Source organism: Galeopterus variegatus, unplaced genomic scaffold, assembly GCF_000696425.1.
Source record: "Galeopterus variegatus unplaced genomic scaffold, G_variegatus-3.0.2 Scaffold2751, whole genome shotgun sequence".
NCBI lineage: Eukaryota > Metazoa > Chordata > Mammalia > Dermoptera > Cynocephalidae > Galeopterus > Galeopterus variegatus.
In genome coordinates, this window is record NW_007728862.1 from 225,729 (window position 1) to 248,517 (window position 22,789).

The following is a 22,789-nucleotide window of genomic DNA, read 5'->3' on the forward strand; positions in this document are numbered from 1 at the left end:
CCCCCCAGGCTACCCTGGGATTCCGGTAAGCCTGGGTCCCGGGGCTGGCCTGCAGGTGTCCACACCTGACCCCATATCTCCGGGATCCTGGGTCCAGGAGCTGAGGCCACGCCCTGCGAGACCAGTGGCCCCAGCAGCCCCGTCGCTACACTTCTGTGTCCCTCCCAGGATGGGTGCTGACCCAAGACGCCCCCACCCTGCATTTCAGGGCCTGCTCTCCTGCTGGTGCTGCATCCTGTCCGCCTCTGCGACCAGGGCTGGGCCAGCCCCTCAGGGCTTAGGGCCTCATCTGTCCTGGAAGATTCCAGGGAGCCCTGGGCCCAGCTTCTGACTGGGGGCCCTCACTGTCGTTGGGGGGGTGCCCTAGTCTACATCCTGGGATCCCACCCCCATGAAGGGGTGAGGGTGTGGGAGGAGCCTGGGCTTCCCAGACCCTGTGTTGCGGCAGGGAGGTGACCCTGGGCTTGAAGGCCGCGCTCACTCAGAGCCCTTGGTGGCTGCAGCCCCAGCCCAGCAAGTGCTCATCCCAGCCTAGGTCATGTGGGTGATGGCAGGCATATGTTGTCCTTGTCCTTAGGGTCCCAAGGGAGAGAGCATCCGGGGCCAGCCCGGCCCACCTGGACCTCAGGGACCACCTGGCATTGGCTATGAAGGGCGCCAGGGCGCTCCTGGGCCCCCAGGCCCCCCTGGCCCCCCAGGGCCCCCTTCGTTTCCCGGCCCTCACAGGCAGAGTAAGTCGGCAGCAGTGGGCCCTGGGCAGAACCTCCCCCTGTGACACCCGTTCAGCACCTGTGTTCCCACCTTGGTTTCTCTCTTGTAGCTATCAGTGTTCCTGGACCACCTGGCCCACCTGGTCCCCCGGGACCCCCTGGATCCATGGGCGCCTCCTCAGGGGTGAGCATCCAGGCAGCTGGCCAGGTGCCCACCTCCCCAAGCCGCAGGCCGGTTCCACGGACCCTGGCCCGTCAGACCCTCACTGTGCAGCCCCCTTCAGAGGGCTGGAAGGGGTTGCCTCAGAGGCATCCTCTGGGGACCCCACAGGGACACCAGTGCTGGGGTGGCTTTCCATGGGCAGATGCACAGAGAGCCCTGAGGCGTGGCTTCCAAAGCAGAAGTGGGGGGCTGGGGGGTTGGGGGTGACTGGGATGGGCCCGGGGAGGAGGACGGGCCTGTTGGGAAGTTCCCTGTGGCTGGTCCACTGTGCAGAGCCCAGGGGACGGGAGGTGGGCTGGGTCCCATGGGTGCTCACAGGTAATGCTTCAGGCCCTCCTGGGGGTGGCCTCTTAAAGAATGACAGAGACCACAGCAGGGGCATGTGTGCCACGCAGCCCCTCAGCCCCGTGCTCCCTCTCAATACCCTGAGGCGTCCAAACCAGCCCCCCTTCTGTGGCTGGTCCACTGTGCAGAGGCCAGGGGACGGGAGGTGGGCTGGGTCCCATGGGTGCTCACAGGTAATGCCTCAGGCCCTCCTGGGGGTGGCCTCTTAAAGAATGACAGAGACCACAGCAGGGGCATGTGTGCTACGCAGCCCCTCAGCCCCGTGCTCCCTCTCAATACCCTGAGGCGTCCAAACCAGCCCCCCTTGGAGCTGCACCCGGGTCAGGGCCTGCTGGTCTGGTCAGGGCTTTTATCCCCACTCCCCCGAGCCCTGGGGCAGCAGGGGCCACACCTGGCTCTGGGCTTCCAGCAGGTGCGGGTCTGGGCCACGTTCCAGACCATGCTGGACCAGCTGCCCGACGTGCCCGAGGGCTGGCTCATCTTTGTGGCTGAGACAGAGGAGCTCTACGTCCGGGTCCGCAATGGGCTGCGGAAGGTGCTGGTGAGTTCTTGGGTGGCCAGTGGTGCTGCCTCCATCCTCATGGGGCAGAGAGTTCACAGGATGGCCAGAGGAAGGACAGAAGTGGGCCGGCCATCACTTCTCCTTACAGTTTTTGTTTTATAACTTTTTTAAAAAATTAGTAAACTTTTGGGAGCAGTTTTAGCTTTATGGAAAGTGGCCTTCCCACTTTAAGTAAACAAACGGACTCCCAGGTGCTGCCAACGCAGTGAATGTTAAGACAGACAGCGACAGCGCTCCTGCTGACAAGATGCCATCTAGCGGGGTGCAGCGTCTGGGCACCATTCCCCAGCATGGCCGCGGCTGCGGGGGCAGTGCCCCTCTCCGCACAGTGTTATAAATGCCACTGTGATGTACACCCTTGGTCCTGTGCTGCACAGCACCTGTACTCAAACCAGGGCCTGGCTCCTCACACACACCTGGGGTCGCCCTGTCCGGCCTTGGCCCTTTCCAGAGCACACGGCCAGCCCTGTTCTGCTGTCCCAGAACCAGCTGGGCTGCAGGAGCTGCAGCAGCAGTGAGCCTGCTCTGAGGCAGGTGGGACACACCCAGGGCTCCCTGGTGCCCAGGAGAGGTTTGTCCTTTGTATGCAAATGTGAGGATGGGTAAAGGCCAACCTGGTGCCCCGAAATAGCCTATTCCGTCCTTGGGAGCTTCTCACACCATGGAGTTTGGGTGGATCTGAGTCTCGACGCAGCCCTGACCTGCCGGGAGACGGCCCTCCATTACCAGCCCCATTCCTTTGCACAGACAGCGCCTCCTGCTCCAGTGCCGTTGTCTGGCTGGGGAGGCTGTGGTGTCAGCAGAAGATTCTGAGGTGCCCACTGTGCACCAGCATTGCTGTATGCACTGGGGTGCAGCCAGCCCGACTTTGAGGGGCTTCAGTTCTAGCAGGAAGAGGCAGAGGATGGCGGTGCAGGCAGTGAACACATGCTGGGAGGGCCGGTGCTGGGAGCGAGGCTGCTGGAGGTGGGGGGTGCCCTGGGTGCCTTGGTGCTGGCTTGTGTCGGGGGCTATAGTAATCCCTGTTGTTTCCTTCCAGCTGGAAGCCCGGGTGCCACTCCCACATGGGTCGGTAAGGAGCGTTTGTTCTTTGCACAATGGTCAGAGACTTGGGTGGGCATCCAGGACACGAAGGCATGCACAGTCTCACATCTGGAACAATACTTGGTCCTGGAGCCAAGTGTATGTCACTTGCAGTCGGCCCCTGCTGCAGAAGGGAGGTGTGCAGACCGCGAGGGGTGCCTCTGTCCCAGCGCTGGCTCACAAGGGTGCTGGTTCCTCTGCTTCCCCACCTGTGTCTGCAGCTTATCGCTCTCCTTGGGGTAGATGCTCCTTGGGGCCAAAACCCACATCTCCTCTGTCTGTCTTGCTTCATCCAGAGTGCCAGGCACAGGAATGGATGACTTCTAGAGTGTGTGAGTGGATGGATGTGTGGATGGATGGATGGAGAGATGGATGGACAGATGAGTGAATGGGTGGATGAATGGGCGATGGATGGATGGGCGGGTAAGTGGATGGATGATGAATGGGTGATGGACGGATGGACGGACGGACGGATGGATGGGTGAGTGGATGGATGGATGATGGATGGACAGATGAATAAGTGGATGGATGATGGGTGTAGGATAGATGAATGGACGGATGGGTGGGAGGTTGGGGGATGGGGGTTTATAAATGGACTGATAGATGGACAGATGGATGGATAAGTGAACGGATGATGAATTGATGATGCACAAATGGGTAGATGGGTGTGGATGGATGGACAGATGGGTGGGTGGATAACTGAATACATGGGTGGATTGTTGGGTAATGGATGGGTGGGTGGGAGGGTGAATGATGGATGGATGAATAGATGGATGGGTGGGTGGATGGGCAGATAAATGAGTGAGGGGTGAGTGGATAGGTGGATGATGAGTGGATGGATAGATGAGTGGATGGATGGGTGGATGAATGGGTGATGGATGGACAGGTAGATAACTGGATGGATGATGGATGGGGGATGGATGTATGGACGGATGGACGAATAGATGTATGCATGGGTGGACGGATGGATAAATGGATGGGTGAGTAGATTGACGGACGGGTGGATTGGTGGATGGATGGCTAGGTGGGTAGATGAATGGGTGGGTGGGTGGAAATATTTAAGAGTGGGTGGAAATATTTAAGATCTCCAAAGTGCTGCATCCCACTGTTGTAGGTTCCTCCTTGAGCAGATGTCAGGACTTCTTAAAAGGGTCAGGAACATGGTTTGTGTTAAGTATTGTGTGTCAGGGGCTCAGCGTGAGCCTGTCTAGTCATGGGGTTCAGCCAAGTCTGTTCTTTCACTCATTCATTCCTTCATCAGTAAATAGTCACAGCCTCTCTCATTCACTGGTGCTGCTGTAGGCATGGGGTGCAGCTGTGCATAACAGACATGCCCTGCCCTGTGGAGCTGATGTTGTATGGGGGAGGCAGCAGTCTAAGTATAGGTGATGCATAGCGAATCGTGGTGTGTGAGGTGTTCAGTGCTATGGGGGAAAGGCGCAGAATCAGGGGATTAGGAGTGGGGTGGGGGCTTGGGTTGGGATTTTTAAGGTGGTGGTCACTTCTCTGAGGGGGACTGGAGTACAGGCTTAAGGAGCTGAGGGTCAGCATCAGGGTCCCGGGTTTGAGCAGCAGTAAGGCAGCGGCAGGTCAGGGGATGTGGTTGGTGAGGACCACAGCTTCTGCATGCAGTGGAGCCTGGGGTGCCTGAGCAGAGGTGATCCCCCCAGTGCAGGCCTCATGGACTGGTGGGCTTCCCCGTGCTTGCTCCTGCCCTGAACACCCACAGGGTACCCCCAGGGTCTGGGGTGAAGCTCCCTGCTCCCCATCTGGAAGTCCACCTCCTCCATCCAGGAGCACAAAGGGGAGTGAGGATGGGGGAGGATGTCCCAGGCTCGGGCAGGCTGGAATTATGGGGTGCAGGAGCCCCGTCCACAGTACTGTCTGCCTCTCCATCTGCAGGACAATGAAGTGGCCGCCTTGCAGCCCCCTGTGGTGCGGCTGCATGAGAGCAACCCATATCCCCGGCGGGAGCACCCCCCCTCCACAGCACGGCCCTGGAGGGCGGACGACATCCTGGCCAGTCCCCCTCGCCTGCCAGAGCCCCAGCCCTACCCCGGAGCTCCACACCACAGCTCCTATGTGCACCTCCAGCCAGCACGCCCCACAGGCATTCCCACCCACACGCACCAGGACTTCCAGCCGGTGGTGAGTGCTCCCAGAGTGGGCACATGTCCGCCTGGCCTCTGAGCACTCAGGGCAGTGGGGAAGGAGAACCCAGACCCCCCCAAGGCTGTCAGGGAGGGTCCCCAGGCCTGGGGGCTGCAGGTGGGCTTCTGCCTGGTCAGGGCCAATTGTGGTGGCCGTCAGCCGGCCTGGGTCCTGCCCTCTGGTGTCCAAGTGGCCATCCATGAAAATCAGATGCCTCTGAGGCTAGTCCCTGCTCACGTCCTGGAGGAAGTGGGATGGCAGGGACAGCACAGGGCCAGGAGCCATGGTCAGCCTCAGTCCTACAAGGCTGGTGCAGATAAGGGCAGGGAGGGGTTGGCACCAGCTGCTCTGGATTTGATGGGCCGAGCTAACCCTCGTCTGCTTGTGGAATGGGGCCTGGAAGGCCACATGGGGGAGGGGGGCTGCTTGCTGGGTCCACAGCACCCACAATCACCTGCGCTGCGGCAGACTGAGGGGTCCAGGCGGGAGGCCTGCAGAGCTGTCCGCAGGTGGTCACCTGGGCCCAGGGCCTCGGGGACCCAGTTCAGGTGTGGGAGGACAACGAGTGACGCAGCCCCTGACGTGCTGCGGCCTCTCCCCCCAGCTCCACCTGGTGGCACTCAACAGCCCGCTATCGGGCGGCATGCGTGGCATCCGCGGGGCCGACTTCCAGTGCTTCCAGCAGGCACGGGCTGTGGGGCTGGCCGGCACCTTCCGCGCCTTCCTGTCCTCGCGGCTGCAGGACCTCTACAGCATTGTGCGCCGCGCGGACCGCGGAGCCGTGCCCATCGTCAACCTCAAGGTGGGTGGGCTGTCCTGTGGGCACAGGTGGCACCAGGCGGGCAGGCAGCCACAAGAACCCGGCCAGAGCCTCTGCATCCCTGAGGCTGCCACCTCCCCAAAGGCATCCCATGAAGTCCCCCACACAGCCCGGTCCCCTTAGCAGCACCTCCCAGATAGATTGTTTCAGGGGCTCCTACACCACCGGCCACTGAGGCAGGGCCAGGAGGACATGGAGGATCTACAAGAGCAGCAGGTCCCCATACACAAGCTTGGAGTCTGGAGACACCCCTCGGACCATCAGTGCCATCCAGCCTGTACCCTCTGCCACGGTGCCCCCCATGTGGCTTTATTCTGTGGCTCCTTTTCATCAATTAGGCTGTGATTTCTGGACATGCTGGGAGCACCAGCACTCCCCAGAACTAACAGCAGTGGATCTGCAAACCCCAAGGTCCAGGGCTAGACACAGAAGGCGTGTGGGCCCAGCGCATCCTGACAGGCTGGCATTAGGGGCACGGGGTCCCTCTGCCTCAGCTGAGGAGCCCCTCCGTGCCCAGCATGCAGCTCTGGTCTGTGGGGCCTCTCGGGGTCTGCCGAGGCTGCCTGGCTGGCCCTGCCCTGCTTAGCACTTGTCCCTCTGGCAGGACGTGACCAGGGACTGGATAAGCCCCCACAAGGCCCGTTTTTCCTCTGCAGGATGAGGTGCTGTTCCCCAACTGGGAGGCCCTGTTCTCAGGCTCCGAGGGCCAGCTGGAGCCTGGGGCCCGCATCTTCTCTTTTGATGGCAGAGACGTCCTAAGGCACCCAGCCTGGTAGGTCCCCATGTGCCCATCACTCCCCACTCCCACCTGGTCACCCCAGTACACGTACTCAAGGGCATAAAAAACAGTGAAAAGCCCTCGGGAGCTAGTATGTTCAAAAACAATGTGGTTCTGGGCTGGCCCGGTGGCGCACTCGGTTGAGTGCGGCGCTTGGGAGCGTGGTGGCGCTCCCGCCGAGGGTTCGGATCCCATATGGAGACCGGTCCGCTCACTGGCTGGGCACGGTGCGGGCGCGACACCAAGGGTTGCGATCCCATTGCCGGTCGCGGTACGGGCGCAACACCGAGGGTTGCGATCCCGTTCCCAGTCATGAAAAAAGACAAAAAGGAAAAAAAAAAAAAAATGTGGTTCTAAGAACTCTCTTAGGTGCCCCTCTCATCCATGCTGACAGGCTCCACGGCGCCTGTGATGAGTTAACCAATGCCACTGTCTCCATGTAAACATCCAATGTGGTTCTAAGAACTCTCTTAGGTGCCCCTCTCATCCACGCTGACAGGCTCCACGGCGCCTGTGATGAGTTAACCAATGCCACTGTCTCCATGTAAACATCACAACAGTGATTTATTCTGTAGAATACGCTCCTCAGAGTGAAATTCTGAGTCGGAGCATGCATGCATATAAAATACTGACAGAACTGCCAACTGCCCTCAAAGTCTTCATGCCAGATGTCCTTCCACTCGCCAGGCATGAGGATGCCTGTTCCCCAATGCTCATGCTTTTAAAAGGGTGGCTTGGGGTTGGACAAGTGTGCCCCTCCCTGGAGGTGCCTGATCCCCGGCCAGCAGCTGAAATGCACCTGCCAAGGGCTTCCTCGGTCCCCATGTGAGAGTGCAGGCAGGACTGAGCAGGTCCACGGGGCTGGCCAGAAGCCCGGACCCCAGGCCGGTGGAGCTTGTTCCTGGCCAGATGGCACTGGGATGCCTTCACTAAGCAAGGGCTGCTGAGGGCCAGGTTCATCCCGCCCAGGAGGGAACAGCCCCCAAGACTACCTGCCCAGGCCCAAGCTGAGGCCCCAACTCTCCTCACCTTCTGCAGCAGGTGTTTGGCAGGTGGAGCCCTCTCTGACAGACAGCCAGCAGGGACTCCAGATCATGTGGCCCTCATGGCCAGTGCCTGCCTCTGCCTAGGGAGGAGCAGGGTCTGGGTGTGACTCATGGCCACTGCATCTTGCAGGCCTCAGAAGAGCGTGTGGCATGGCTCAGACCCCAGCGGGCGCAGGCTGACAGAGAGCTACTGTGAGACGTGGCGGACAGAGGCCACAACAGCCACGGGCCAGGCTGCCTCGCTGCTGGCAGGCCGGCTGCTGGAGCAGAAAGCCGCGAGCTGCCACAATGCCTATGTGGTCCTGTGCATCGAGAACAGCTTCATGACCACCGCCTCCAAGTAGGGCCTCTGCTGGCTTGGACAGCAGGTGGAGGAGGACAGGTGCAGGGGAGCGGAGGAGCCCCCACAGCAGGGCAGGGAGCATCCAGCCAGCACCCCGGGGAGGGGGACCGACTGGGATACGTTCCTATAGAGTTCACATTTCATGTAATCCTCAGAAATAAAAGGAAGCCAAAGAGTGTATTTTTTAAAAAGTTTAAAACAAAAAGCTTGATGCTGAGACTTTCATCCATCTCTCCCCTGCCTGACCTATGAGCCCTGCTGGCCCGCCCTGTGCCACATGGGGCGCTGACCTCAGCTGGATTTCAGCGACATGCAGCTCCGGGACTTCCTGCTCTGGGAAGCTGTGCTCACCTCAGACCCACAGGCTCCTCTGGGCCTCCCACGGTGCTGTGGAGGGCCCTTGATTCCAACAGGCACTGACTCAGTTTTGTGCTTGGTACCCTTCCGTGCACAAAATCCAGACCAGTCTGCAGACCAGGCACATAGTGTGCTGGGGTCTGGCACCACAGCGCATCTCGCCCTGGCCAATGTCTGCCAGCAGCAGAGTGGGCATGACCTTGCCCAGGCAGGAAGCAGTGAGCAGCAGCACGGCCCACATCACCGGGCAAGGGGCACCGCCTCTCCTCAGCCTCTGGCCTCTTTTCATTACCCTGCCCCCCCGCCCCCCAAACTGGAGCAGGCTTCCAAGCTCGGTCCACCCCCCGATGCCATGTGAGGGCCTGGGGTGCAGCCAGGCTTGGCTGTGCACTGCTGTCCCCAGACTGACCTGTGGGTCCTGTCTCCCAGCCCTGTGCTGGCCTCTCAAGTGACCAGTGAGGCCGTATCCAGAGCTGGTGGAATTTTAAGGGACCCATGAGTCAGGGCGTGGGAGCAATCTGTCCCACATCCAGGGCTGCTTTTCCAGCTGTGGGTTCCCAACACTGACGCCACCCTGCTCTGCCCCAGAGCGAGTCCTGGAACCCCAGCTGAGCCCAGGTCCCTGCACCAAAATCGCTGGGGTCCTTGGTTTACATCTGCAGGGCTCAGGTAACCACTGGTGGTGAAGGGGACAGCCATGAGCTCCTGGCCAGGATGTGGCTCACAGCCAGCTAGGGGCCTGCCCAGCCAAGTGCCAGGACAGGATAAGGCCATGTGCACAGGGCAGATCAGCAGGTGAGGGCTGTGTGTAAGCCCCTGGCCCACCACTCTGTCCCCACAAGCACATGGACAGCTGGCCTTGGACACAGGGCAGTCATCAACTATTGCCTGGAAAACCCACTGAGGGGACATGGGTGCACGCAGGCATCTCAGGGACAGTGGGCAGGTGGAACAGCCACCAGGATGCAACTGAGGCCCAGTCACCCCCCCAAGTCCGGCAGCATCTGCACAAGAGCATCAGTTGTCCCGTGGAGGGACGTGTGCGCACAGGGCCAGCACATGCCGGCGTCAGGACCTGCCATCTGAGGACTGTGACAAAACCGGTGGGGCTGTTCCATAACCCTGTGTGATGTGAGGCCATTTCAAGCAGGCACCAAATAAACAGGACCTTTTGCACTGACACTTGGTTTGCACGCAGCCTTCACTGTCACAAGGAGGGCAAAACCATCCAAAATGAGTCCTGGGAGCCTTGTGCCTCTGGACTGCCAAGCTAGTGGGTCCTGCTGAGGAAGCACAGGTGTGCTCAAGTGCATGTGGATATGCACAGGTGTATACACGCAGATATACAAGGGTGTGCATGCGCCTATGCACAGATGTGCACAGGTGAGCAAGGATGTGCCAGGCAGACGTACAGATGCCACAGGCACCCACACCTCTCCTCTCTAGGGTCTCTGCTGGCAGCCAGAGATCCTCACAGGCTCTTACTCCAAGACCATGGAAGGGGGTGTGCACTGTGGCCTCTCAGACCCAGAGCCTGTGTTGTTTGCAAGCTGCTGTGCCCCGCTGGGCTTTCCACTGGGCACCCAACCCTGAGGGGCTCGCTGCTCCCGGACACAGCGTGCCATGCCTGCCCTGGAGGCTGGCTTGGGAGCAGCAAATGCCAGCCTCTGGTGCCAGTGCAGGGTGCACAGGTGCCCTGGGGTGGGGGGGGCGGTGGACGCTGATGGGGAGGGTTCTCCCAGGGAGAGGCCCCCCTGGTGAATGCACTGCAGGTTAGGGGCCCCGAGGTTCATGGCTGTGCAGTGAGCACAGGGTGACAGGGATGGTCATGCTCCACCCCCTCCCACGGCTCAAGGCCCAGGCCAGGCCCCAGGTCACCTCCTGCCAGATCCCCATACCCAGATAGGGGATGATGCTGCTCCCTTCCCAGGGGGTCACAGGGTGGCTGTGGTGGGGCCTGTGGAATGCCCCTGGCAGCTGTGACTCCACCCGTCCCCCGCATGCAGCCTCCTGCTCGATCCTCAACCCACAGTGCCCTGAGATGCCCCATGCACCGGGCCATCTTGGGGGACCTGGGGCACAGCCAGCTGCAGCGGCCCTCCCAGTAAGGAATTGTCTCTAGTTCTCCCTGCTGAGTTGGGTCTGAGAACCTGGCCTTTCACCAGGACCACACCCAGCACAGAGGCTGCACAGCTGCCCCCAAGGGAGAGGGTCCCGGACTGGGGCTGGTGGTGGTGGGCTATATTCAAGGGCCCTGGCCCTGGCGTGGGTCCTTGGCTGTGGCTGGTGGGGAGAAGGCCAGATCCCTCTCCTGGCCTCTTGACCAGCCACCAGTCCTCACACACCAGCCAGGCAGGGCCAGAATCAGGAACCTTCTCACACTCGGTGCACAGTTTAACGTACTTTGGGAAAAGCCTTCATATCACACACTCTCTTACACCTCACAGGGAAGTGAGAACAGCTCGGGCCCTGAGGTGCTGCCCCAGGCTGGCCATGGGTCTCCCCAGCTCCAAGAAAGCCCAGCTCACACTGGGGCCAGCATATCCATGGGGACATGGGACAAGTCCTCTGGCTGGCACCAGCTGTGAGCACATTCAGTAGGCCTGCACATCAGTATTAACCCACTTCAGGAACAGAAAACAAGAAACAGAGGGCACTGGCAGTGGCCCTTAGGATGGGAGGGAAGAACCAGCCTCAGGGACCAGAGCCTCGCATCCACCTGATGGGGACATGTCTGCCACCAACCTCAGACAAACAGAGAGGCCAGGTGTGGTTCCTTGTTTTATCGGTTAAAAAAAAAGTCTCCGTTCAAAAACCCAAGCACCTAGGGACAACTGGAAATGTCACAGTTTAGCAACAGGCCTGGTGAATCTGGGCTCCCACCCTTGTCCTGGAGCCACCTGGCCAGCCCTCAGGGACAGGCAGGATTTGCCTCGAGCCTCCCCAGTGGGGTGAAGGCAGGTGGGGGCCACGGGAAGCCCCACCACAGTCTCTTTCAGGCAAGGGACAGGCAACCAAAGCCCACACGGCTGGCTCGGGGTCAGCATGACCAGGTACTGTCCCCAGCAGCGGGGAAGAGTAAGGCTGAAGACAGGGTGCTTGAGAGCTGTTGGGACAAATGGAGGCCCCCTCTGGGCTAAAGCAGGTGGCCCATGACACACCTGGTGTCGCTGCAAAGGCACCCAAGGCCCCATGAGTCCCTGGTTCACATTCTGAACACTAGAATTCAGACAACACCAGAAACCCAGCTTACTGACACCAGGATAGGCAGCCTGGGGACGCGCCGAGTCTGTGACATCAGGGCCCAGACACGGTCAGGCCCTGGCACGCAGATGGGAGGGACTGCCTCTGGGGTCAGGAATCCAGCTGTCCGCTGGGCTGGGGAGGGGACAGCAGGCTGGGCAGGTCAGGCCTTGGACTCGTGCAGCTGGCTCTGCTCCCTGGAGGCTGGTTCCACAGTCCATGCACTGTCCTCTGGGGGCAGCGGCAGAGCCAAGGGCTGCAGGCTGCCCGGGCCCCCGTCCTGCACGCTCAGTGCCTGTGCCGTCTTCTCCTCCATGGGGCTCCTCAGCTCCTCGGCCGGGGGCAAGGGCTGGTGGAGGCCCTGCTGGAAGTGCCTCAGGCCATCCAGCATGGCCCCCAAGAAGTAGATGGCGGACAGTACCAGTAAGTACACGAAGTAGACAAGGAACTGGAACAGAGAGGCCCGGGTGAGGCCGGTGGGGCAGGCCAGCCACTATGTTCCCCCTCTTGCCCCGTGACACCTGCTCATGGGCTATCCCTCCTCCTGCTCAGAGGCCATCAGAGGACACTGTATGAGGTCAGAGGCCAGCCCTGGGAGGAGGCCCCATGGCACCCCACACCCACACCCACCCCCTTCCTGCCACAGCCTGGCCCTGCCCCATGGGGGATCCCACTGCTTAGCTGGGAGACCCCCAGCACGTGTCCTGCATCTGTGTGGCTCCACGGTCTGCTTCCAAGGCTCATACTCTGTGGGGCTAAGGCTGCTGAGACAGCTCGAGGACATCTGTGAGTGCCAGAACTTTCTACCTGGTGGAGAGGGTCAAGGACACCCACAGAGGGCAGCCAGACACCTGCTTCTCTCTGGCCCTGCTCCCACAGCCCCAGACCCTGGCGGCCCTGCTTACTGAGCCCCATTCTCTACATGGGTGGCTGAAGCCGCAACCAACACCAGCAGCGCAAACGTCTCTCCTGGTTCTCATGGCCACCAGGGGGCAGGAGGGACTAGATACATCCCCAGGACACCAGCGAGGGACCAGAGGATCCAGGAAGCTGGAATGATCTCTGGATATCTGCAATTCAGAGCCCAGCCTGAGTACTACCCAAGCCCCCCTGCCCCAGGGCCCTGGCCAGCTCTGTGCTTGCAGGTGGGTCTCCCTGCAGCCCCTCCCAGCACTGGCACTCTGCTAGTAAAGCTCATTTTTAAAGCAAACCTAGGAAATGAACCATTGAGGACTTCTCTTCTAGCAAGAGGCTGACACTATCTTCCCTGTTCTTCCTCTATGCACAGCTAAAATCCCAGAGCACTGCTCATAAAACACATGCAAGATGACTCTGAAAGGTGGCCTCGGACCCAAGGAATGACACAGACATGGTGGTGAGCTCCCACCATGGGTTTTTTTCTATTTGCCTGGTATATTTTGGAACTAAAGAAGCCAGCAACCTGGAAAGGCCAATAGATGCAGAAAAAAAGCACCCCAACAAAAGCAGTTCTCTTCTCAAAGGACCAGGAAAGAGGCAGTCCAGTGAGAGGGAACCGCTCCACTCCTGCCAAACACCACAGAAAACCTCAGCCCCACCCCACCCACAGCAGCAAGAATGAGTGGGCAGCCTGGACCCCCACCCTCACCAGGCTGGAAGGAGGGCCCCTGAATCCCCTTCCCATGGGGCTGAGTGGGAAGCCACAGCTTTCATCCCCTCTGAGTGGCAAGACACTCCCAACCCCATGGAGTCAGCGGAGTCCACGAAGGAAGCCTAGACTGTCACCCCCACAGGATGGTAAAGACCACCCACCCCCACTCGGTAGTAACAGTGCACCCATCCCCTCATACAGGGAGGTGTCAGAGGCTGAGTGGTCCAGACTCTCACCCCTCTCAGCAGTAACAAGAATGCCCCCACCCCTAGTGGCATCAAGGGGGCCACAAGGGAAGCTGGAACTCCTCACCAACCCTGCAGGAACCATGAAGGCTGAGTGGGGAGCCTCTCACCTGCCTGGCTGTAATGAGGCACACGCCCCCACTTCCCCTGCTGCAGCTGTGTCAAGAGAAGCCAAACAAAACAGAGGTTTCAATAAGATGCAGAGCCTCATAAGGTGATACCCTAAATGCTTGCATGTCAATCAAAAAATCACTCAGCACACTTAGAACCAAAAAGATGTCAGACTGCATGAGAGACAATTAATAGACAAAAAAAACCCCTATATGACAGAGATGTTAAAATCAACTGAGAAAGATTTTAAAGAAGCCACCAAAAAAATACTTAAGTGAGCAATGACAAACACTCTGGAAACAAATGAAAAAATATTAAGTCTCAGCAAAGAAATAGAAATAAAAAAGAAAATTTAGAACTAAAAATACAAAAACCTAAATAAAAAAACTCAGTGGATAGTCTCAATAGCAAAATAGATGAGACAGAGAAAAGAATCAGTGAACTGGAAGACAGAACAACAGAAATTACCCCACCTGAACAACAGGAAATATAGACTGGAAAAAAAAAAAATGAACAGTGTGGAGGGTTAGAAATCTTGATTCTCATTTGATTTTTAGAATGGGGTTTTTAGGTAAATATACGTATGGGGCAAAAATCCTTGGATTAAGAGGCAACGGCCTACGGCTAGCAGGCAACAGCCCATCTAATCAACTCTAATCACTGCTTAGGTATGGGATTATATACTTTAATGATTTTAGAGCTAACAGGTGGTTGCCATACAGATCCTGTTAAGAGATTTTAAGAATTGCTGAAGGGAAAGATGTGAATAAATGTTTGCTAGGGGCAAGCTGTCTGTTGGTGGAAACTTTAGAGATAATTATACTTAGATTTTATCCTAAGAATGCAACTTTTGCTTATACCATTTAAGGAGAGGTTATACTTTAGATCATGATCACAGTTTCACCAACTTAGCTTTTCACTAATTGTACTTTGGAATGTCACATTGTTAATTTTACTGATGTTGCTAGTTTCCATTGTTTAAGCTATACTTAGCCATAGATAACTTTTGTAACACTGCCCATGTCTTTGTGTCCTTTTGTAATGATTGAATCAACTGATTTTTCTTGTGAAACTTCCTTGTCTTTACAATAAAAAACAGAAGCTAACTTTGAATCAGGGCACCCAGTTTCTCCTTCTAACAGAGGAGTTGCTAAGGTGCAGTCCATTTGGGCTTCTCATCGCATTCATGGTGCTTTGAGTTGAGTAAACCTTTTTTGCATCTCTGTTACACAGAGAGAAGTGTAACAGAACAGAGCCTCACTCCCTGTGGGATTGCATGACAAAAGATCTAACATTTGTTTCATGGGAGTTCCAGAAAAAGAGGAGTAAGAAGGTGTGACTGAAAAAGTATTTGAGGGAAAAGTACTGAAAACTTCCCAAATTTGGCAAGAACATAAACCTACAGATTCAGGAAGCTAAGCAAACCAAAAAGGACAAACCAAAACACCATCACACCAACATACCCCATATTCAAACTTCTAAAAGCTAAAAATAAAAATAATGGAAAATAACCTGAAAGTAGCCAGAGGAAAATGGCACCTTAGAGGAAAAACAATTCAAACTACAGTGATTCTCATCAGAAATCATTCAGGCTGCAAGGAAATGGCAGCACGGTCTCCACTCGCTGAGAGAAAAACCCCTGTGTACCCCAAGTCCTGTATCCAGTGAAAATATCCTTCAGGAATCAAAGGGGAATCAAGACATTTTCAGATGAAGGAAAACTAAGAGAAGAATCTGTCACTAAAATTATGGCAAAAAGTTCTATAAACAGAAAGAAAATGATAAAAGAAGAAAACTTTAAACAACAGAAAGGAAGAAAGAACAAAGTAGACAAAACTATGGGCAAATAAAATAAACTTTCCTTCCCCTCTTGGATTTTCTAAACTATGTTTGATGGGTATGGTAAAAATTATAACACTGTCTTTCTCTAAAGGTATGTAGAGATAATACTTGACAATTGTACTATAACAGGGATGGGAGGGGATAAAGTGACAAAGAGAAGCAACATTTCTACACTTCACTCAAACTGGCAATATGATATATAAACAACAACCAAGAAAGTATACCAAAAAATACACTCAGAAACACAATAGATAAAACAAGATTCCAAAGAATGTGCAAATAACCCACTGGAAGGCACATCAAAGAAAACAGAAACTAAAAACAGAATAAATGGAAAATAAAAAATGAAATTACAGACTTAAGCCCTAATGTTTCAATGATTACATTAAATATAAATGGTCTAAATAAACCAACTGTAAAACAGAGACTGGCAGAGTGTTAGATTAAAAAACATGATTCAGCTACCTGCTATCTACAAGACACTGTCTCCAAATATAATGAGATAGCAGGGTGAAAGTAAAAGGATGGAAAAGCCTGTATCATGTAAACATTAATCAAAGGGAGGTTAGAATAGCTATATTAATATTAGGTATGTAGACTTCAGAGAAAAGAAAATGACCAGACACAGAGAGGGATAGTAAATAATGATCAAGAAACATACCAATCACAAATATGTATGCAACAAACAAAAGAGCTGCAAACCTGTAAAGCAAAAACACGATAGAACTGAAAGAAGAAACAGAGACACAATTATACTTGGAGATTTCAACAACCCTCTCTCAAAAGATTAAAACAACTAGACAGAAAATCTACAAAGACAGAGAAGAAATCAACACCATCAGCCAATAGGATCTAATTAGCATTTGTAGAACACTCCATCCAACAACAGCAGAATACACAGTCTTTCCAAGTGTCCACAGACCATAACACCAAAGTAGACAATATTCTTGGCCATAAAACAAAACTCGACTAAATTGAAAGGATTGAAATAATATAGCATGTGTTCTCTGGTCACAAATAGAATCAAAAAAGAAATTAATAACATAGGAAAATCTCAGAACACTTGGAAACTGAATGACACACTTTGAAATAAGCATAAGTCAAGAGGAAGTCTCAAGGGAAATTAAAAAATACTGAAACGGGCCGGCCCTGTGGCTCACTCGGGAGAGTGCAGCACTGGTAGCGCTGGGGCCACGGGTTCAGATCCTATATAGAGATGACTGGTGCACTCACTGGTTGAGCATGGTGCAGACCACACCACGCCGAGGGTTGTGATCCCCTTACCAGTCCAAAAAAAGGAAAAAAAGAAAAAAAAACACTGAAATGAATGCAAATTAAAATACAGTGTATCAAACTTTGTGGAATGCAACTAAAGCAGTACTGAGAGAATAAATTTACAGCACTAAATGTACACTGAAGCAGACAAAAAAGTCTCAATCAATAATCTAGCTCTCAAGAACCTAGAAAAAGAAGACCAAAATAAATCTAAAGCAAGCAGAAAGAGGGATATAATAAAGTTTGAGCCAGTGCAATATGACAAGAAAAGGAAATAAAAGGCATACATATGAGAAAGGAAAGCAGGCAGCTTCTTAAGAAACATGCAATTACCATGTGATCCAGCAACTATATTTCTGAGCATTTACCTCAGAAAAATGGAAACCTACATTTACATATAAACTTATAAAGAATGTTTGTAACAGCTTTATGTGTAATATCCCCAAACTGGAAACAACCCACAGTCCTTCAATGGTGAAGAGTAAAAACTGTGGAACATCCATACCTTGGAATACAACTCCACAGTAAGAAGGAATGAACTACTGCAATAGCAACAACCTGCAGAAATCTCCAGAGAATGATGTCAAGTTAAAAAAGCCAATTCTCGAAGGTTACACAATGCACACTTGCATTTATATAACACTCTTGAAATAACAAAATACACGAATAGAGAACAGGTTAGTGGTTATCAGGGGTTAAAGAGGAGGTGAGGCTAGGAGGAAAGTGGGTGTGGCTATGGAAGGGCAGTGCAAGAGATGGAATGTGGGGATGTTGTGCTGTGGATCTTAACTGTATGTCAACAGCTTGGCTGTGATGCTGAGCTGGAGAACTGCAGGATGTGACTACTGGGGGAACATACAGGAATTGGTACAGCATACAGGGTACAGCATACAGGAATCTCTATCATTTCTCAAACTTCATGTGAATGTAAAATTACCAAAAAATAAAGTTCAGTTAAAAAAACAAGCAAACCCAGGCAAGCTCCAGGCCTACTACATCCTGGTTCCCACCAGTGCCCACATGGGCAGGCCGAGAGTGAGGCCCAGCATGTCTGGGGCCGCACCAGGCTCCCTAGAGTCTCTCTGTGATAGGGCCCTTCCTGCCTGTCCACACACGCAGGTTCTACTGTCTGGGGCAGGGGACAACCTGGGAGTCCAAGGATGAGGATGGCCTCCTCCCAGGGTGCTGGACTGCCCTGGGTACATGCATAGTCAACACAAAGCTTCAGGCATGCACATTCCTGCATATCCAAGAAGATCTTGGAAACAAGGAAGTTTCATCCACCCCTGCTGGGTCTGGACATGTCAACCAATGGCCAAGTGAGGCTGGACCATCCCCAACATTCAGCTGGGCAGGAAGTGCACCTGGAGGGCTCTGTAAAAGCAGGGCCACACCACCTGCCTATGTGGACAGGCCTCCATGACCCTTTCAAGCTGAAGAACAAGCCTCTAAAAGCGAGAAATCAGCCATCCTCCCCCAAAGGGCATTTCCAAACATCGCAAGGCAAGTTTCCAAGCAAAATGGTCTGTACCCAAGTAACCAGAATGCCAGCTCCTGCCCCGTGCCTCCTTCCTGGCTAGCCATACGCAGTGCTGAGCTTCAGGTCATCAAATGCTATGCTGACTCGGCACCCACAGAGGGTCAGGCCACCTCAATGGAGCCCATTAGTTCTGACAGCTCTCCTGCCCAGGGAGAGTTGGGCTTCAGGTAGACAAAGGCTTCCTGCCAAGGGCTCTTGCTGAGGGCATTTGTCCAGCTACTGGCCAGGCACGGCAGCCACTGAGAAATGAGGGCGAGATCCCTCCTGCTGTGCCACCATCTGTCTAAATCTGGCTCTCTTCGAGAGATCCCGCCTTGGCTGAAACCACCAGAAATGAAATGCATAAGGGTCCCTCAATCACAAAGCTCTTCTCTGAAGCACCAGAAAACCTACCTAGGAGTGGGAACAGGGATGGGGAGCCAGAGTGGGGCCAGTGTGCCACCACCAACCGCAGCAGCTCTATTTCACTATCCCCTGAGTGAGCAAGCTTATGTGTCACACACCCAGGGCTCAGGGCCACCAGGTCCTGAGAATCACAAGCAATCCCAAGCAGCTGAGCAGTAATGACGCAGGCACAGAGCCATGTCATGGCCACACCTCCTCCCTTCCCCTGATGCTGGCCAGAGTGGGGATACACAAAAGCTGGTAACAGCTGCTCCTCAGAAGTGACTAGCAAACAGGCTGGCTTTGGGGGTATCTGCAGAGCTCAAGGCCACAGAGGTCAAATTGGAGTTGGGACAAACCTGGGCCAAGGAGCAAGCAGCACAGGCAGGCACGGTGGGTGGCAGAAGCTCAGTCATTCCCACCACACCTAGTGCCCACACACAGGCTCCTGCTCCCTTGAGGGAGCCCAGCTCAGCCTTTCTTACTTCCTGTCCTGCTGCCGATGCCCTGGCCACCCTCTGTAGTGCCCCAGCCCACAGTGGACCCATACCAGGAGGTCACTAGGAGGCCCTGGCTGGGACCTCCACGAGTAGCTTCCCTCCTGGAGGAAGGGAGCCCAGAAAGGGACTTACCTGGGAGTGGACCGGGAAGCCCAGGCCCCGCTTGTCCGAGACAATGAGTGTGATTGCGGTCTTGAGAATGGTGGCAAAAAATGTGTTCACCCCGAAGAAGAGGGCACAGAGCTCTTTGGACAGAGAAGATGCAATCTGAAACCTGGGCAGGGAAGAGCAGACCAAGATCAGACTCTGCTGGGGAAGGAAGAGGTGAAAGCAAGAACAGAGGCGAAAGCCCCACAGCTGCCGCAGCTCCCAAGGACTCTAGAGACCTACTGGGAGTAGTGGCAAGTCAAGGGCTGGCCAGGCCGCAAGCCTGCTCACAGCCCTGCCCTCAGCCCCCTCCCGTGCCCTGCACATCCCACCCACCACGCCAGCAGCCCCCATGCCAGACCAAGCCAGAGTCCAGCACCCAGGCTGCCCATGTGGGCCGCGTCTTCCAGGCTCAGTACAACAGATGCCAACAGTAGGAATGCAAGCTTGTGAACATGCCTGGAAATCTCCTGCCAACTCTGGGACAACTAGGTCTTAATCATCCCAAAATTCACAGAAAATCACCATCCTGAGAACCTGGGGGACATAGGCAGAAAAGTCTGGAATGGAAGTCCTTCATCACAAAATACTCAATAAATCAAGGAGAATTACAGAAGAACAAGAAAAGCGGGGTAAGCAACAGAAGAGACAGAAGTCATTGCTAGAGAACGAAGCAGCCGTAGCTTGGTCACACGCAGGCACCACATCTCTAGAGAGAAACAACGCTTCAGGCTTCTGCCCTCTGCAGAGCAACTAACATTTTAGTGCTGTTCCAATGAAAACATCCAAAGTGCTTTTTTTTCTTAAAAAAAACAACTGAACAAAAAATGTTCTAAGTCCCCCTGGAGAATAAACAAATGTCCAAAAACCCTTTACAGAGCATGACCGCAATGCTGGTGCTGGGGAAGAGGGGGGCAGGCAGGGGGTACACGAGCATGGGAAAGGCCAGCATGGGCAGGTCGCAGGACAGGAGTGGACCCCAGGCAGCCAACACAGGGGAGAAGAGCCTGTCGACGGGAGCAAGGCCAGGCCACAGATGAATACCTGGAAAAGCGGTGCCAACCCAGGCAGAGCCCTCACAGCACCCCCAAGCTCTTCAAAGGTGCTCTGACAATACCGGAGTGGAAATAAAGACAAACCATAACATGGGGATGACTGTAAAATACATGGTCAAATGATATAGTCACGTGTGATAGATATAAGTACACTCCAGATAAATAAAGAAAAGATAACATCCCAGCAGAAGAGTCAAAAGATCCAAAGTGGCCACTAAAGGAGAGTTCGCACCCTCTAATGGAGGGAAAGCAAGGCCGGCCTGAGTGTGGGGGGGCGCCCCACCTGGCCTGCAGGCATCTGCAGTGTGTACTGAAACCCTCCTCCAAAGCACGCACCCTTTCACCTGGCCATTCCCCTTCTAGGCCATTATCAAAACTTTGAAAGAAAAGGTAGGCAGAAGAATATTCATCTGTGTTGTCTGTTACAGGAGAAACTGGAAATAGTGACTTTACCCACTAGTTGAGAACCGTTGATGAGGCATATCTCTCATTACCAAGTGTGACCAATTATGTCTGTTTGACTTGGACCCTCACACGGTGGATCCCTAGGAGTACACGTCTGTTTTCTTCTCTATGCGTTCCTCCTCTGCATTTGTTTTTTTTGTTGTTGTTGATTTTTGGTTTTTTGCAATAGATGCCTCTGACTTTTACAATTAGCAAAAACATCTGAGGCAACGTCTACTGGACGAAGTGAGGGCAAGGCAAAGCCAACAGGTGGCCCCAAGCCCTTTTCAAAGTGTTGACAGGTGAGCCTGATCACTGACAGACTCTGGGGCCTTCACAGGCTGAGGGTGGGGGCTGTGCCCAGGCAGATGTCCAGTGTCCAAGGAAGGCCAGGCCTGGGGGCCATGAGGGGCAAGCATGTGGAAGGTGGTCACAGCACAGAGGGCATGGAGCAAGTCCCCTGCAGCAAGCAGTCCTGGCAGCCCAGCAGTGTGGCTGGGACGGCAGAAAGGAGGCTGAGTTTAATCCAGGCTTTCTGCACCTGAAGAGCGTGGGCTAGACATGGAGAACAGGAAAACAAACACACTTGGTGTGTCCAGGCAACATGGGCAGGGGATCAGGGCACCATCACACGCTCAGGAAACAACTCCAGAAATCAGGAGCAGAAGAATGCTCTCAGCTCAGAAGGAACAGGAAAACAAACACACTTGGTGTGTCCAGGCAACATGGGCAGGGGATCAGGGCACCATCCCACGCTCAGGAAACAACTCCAGAAATCAGGAGCAGAAGAATGCTCTCAGCTCAGAAGGGGCAGGGGACAGATGACCTGATAGGTGCATGGCCAGGGGTGGCCCCAGGGTGCCTGGTCCACGTGGGGAGGGAGAGGAGCCAGGCAGCCCTAGGAGGCTGGGCGCAGAGGCATCTTCCCAGTGGAGTGAGGCCCAGAGAGGTGAGCCTTGGCCAAAGTCCTCCAGGGAGGGAGAAGGGTGGAGGGAGGTGGGAAGGCCAAGGGAGGTGCAGGGAAGCAGGTACCTGTAGGTGGGGGTGAGCCTATGTGTCCCACAGAGCTATCCACAGCCCACCCTACCTGCAGATTCCCCTCACACCCCCACCCCAGCCTGTGTATACCCCAAGCCCTTCCCTGGTAAGGCTCACCTCCGTGACCCATCAACACTTGGAAGGCGGGGCGGGACCATCTGCTGGTACTCGCGCCCCCACGTGGGGTGGGAATGCCCCGCAAGTGTGAAGTGAGTGTGGATGCTCACAGGTGCACACTCACCACTGCAGCCTGCATGGAGTCTCAGGAACGGGTGGGGTATGGGTGGTGGGATTGTGACCCCCTGGCGGGACTTCAGAAACAAGGGCACAGGACCAGGGAGAGCTGGGAGAAGCTGGGGGCACAGGGCTGTGGGGTAGCTATCGGGTCACCCCTGGGCGGAGAGTGGGAAGGGAGTGCAGGAAGGTCCCCAGGGAGAGAACCCAAGGCAGAGGAGAGCCAGGCCCACAGTCTCACAGCAGCGCAGGGAGGACCCAAGATGGGGCTGTGCAGGATCGAGGTGGAACCAAGGCCGGCCGCGGCGCCCCTGCGGCAGGGGTCACGCGCTGTGCACTGGGGGCACTCCCCCACGGAGGGCAGAACACACCGCCCATCCCACCCTGCCCACGGCCCCTCCCGCCATGCGCCCCCACACGCTCCTGCACTCACGTGGCGATGGGCACGAGGAACTGGTAGGAGCCGCGGAAGACCACGAAGGCCGCGTAGCACAGCCAGATGTTGTGGGTTCTGTACATGAGGAAGACCAGCCCCGCCTGCAAAGCCGTGACGCCCCCAATGACCAGCTTCGACCACAGTGCCCAGCGCACCTGCAGGAAGCCCGCAACGAAGGACGTGATGGCACCTGAGGAGGCGGGGACGTCACGGCCGTGCCAGAGGGTTGGGGGGGCGGGGCGGGGGG

At 55.2% G+C, this 22,789-nt stretch overlaps 2 protein-coding genes across 2 annotated transcripts in view; one reads left to right on the forward strand and one right to left on the reverse strand.

The window, feature by feature from the left end:
* The window catches only part of COL18A1 (collagen, type XVIII, alpha 1), a 71,242-nt gene extending 61,642 nt beyond the window's left edge, over positions 1-9,600 (forward strand). The window contains exons 34-42 of the mRNA XM_008582879.1: positions 5-25; positions 578-731; positions 821-894; positions 1,691-1,819; positions 2,880-2,912; positions 4,826-5,071; positions 5,679-5,876; positions 6,551-6,666; positions 7,849-9,600. Of these exons, the coding sequence (XP_008581101.1) occupies positions 5-25; positions 578-731; positions 821-894; positions 1,691-1,819; positions 2,880-2,912; positions 4,826-5,071; positions 5,679-5,876; positions 6,551-6,666; positions 7,849-8,062 (1,185 nt within the window). The 3' untranslated portion in view covers positions 8,063-9,600. The remainder of the gene's footprint in view (positions 1-4; positions 26-577; positions 732-820; positions 895-1,690; positions 1,820-2,879; positions 2,913-4,825; positions 5,072-5,678; positions 5,877-6,550; positions 6,667-7,848) is intronic.
* Positions 9,601-11,181: 1,581 nt separating this feature from the next.
* The window catches only part of SLC19A1 (solute carrier family 19 (folate transporter), member 1), an 18,068-nt gene continuing 6,460 nt past the window's right edge, over positions 11,182-22,789 (reverse strand). Inside the window, exons 3-6 of the mRNA XM_008582880.1 lie at positions 22,540-22,732; positions 19,321-19,462; positions 11,828-12,109; positions 11,182-11,729 (exon numbers count right to left, since the gene is read on the reverse strand). Coding sequence (XP_008581102.1) covers positions 11,262-11,729; positions 11,828-12,109; positions 19,321-19,462; positions 22,540-22,732 — 1,085 coding nt within the window. The 3' untranslated portion in view covers positions 11,182-11,261. The remainder of the gene's footprint in view (positions 11,730-11,827; positions 12,110-19,320; positions 19,463-22,539; positions 22,733-22,789) is intronic.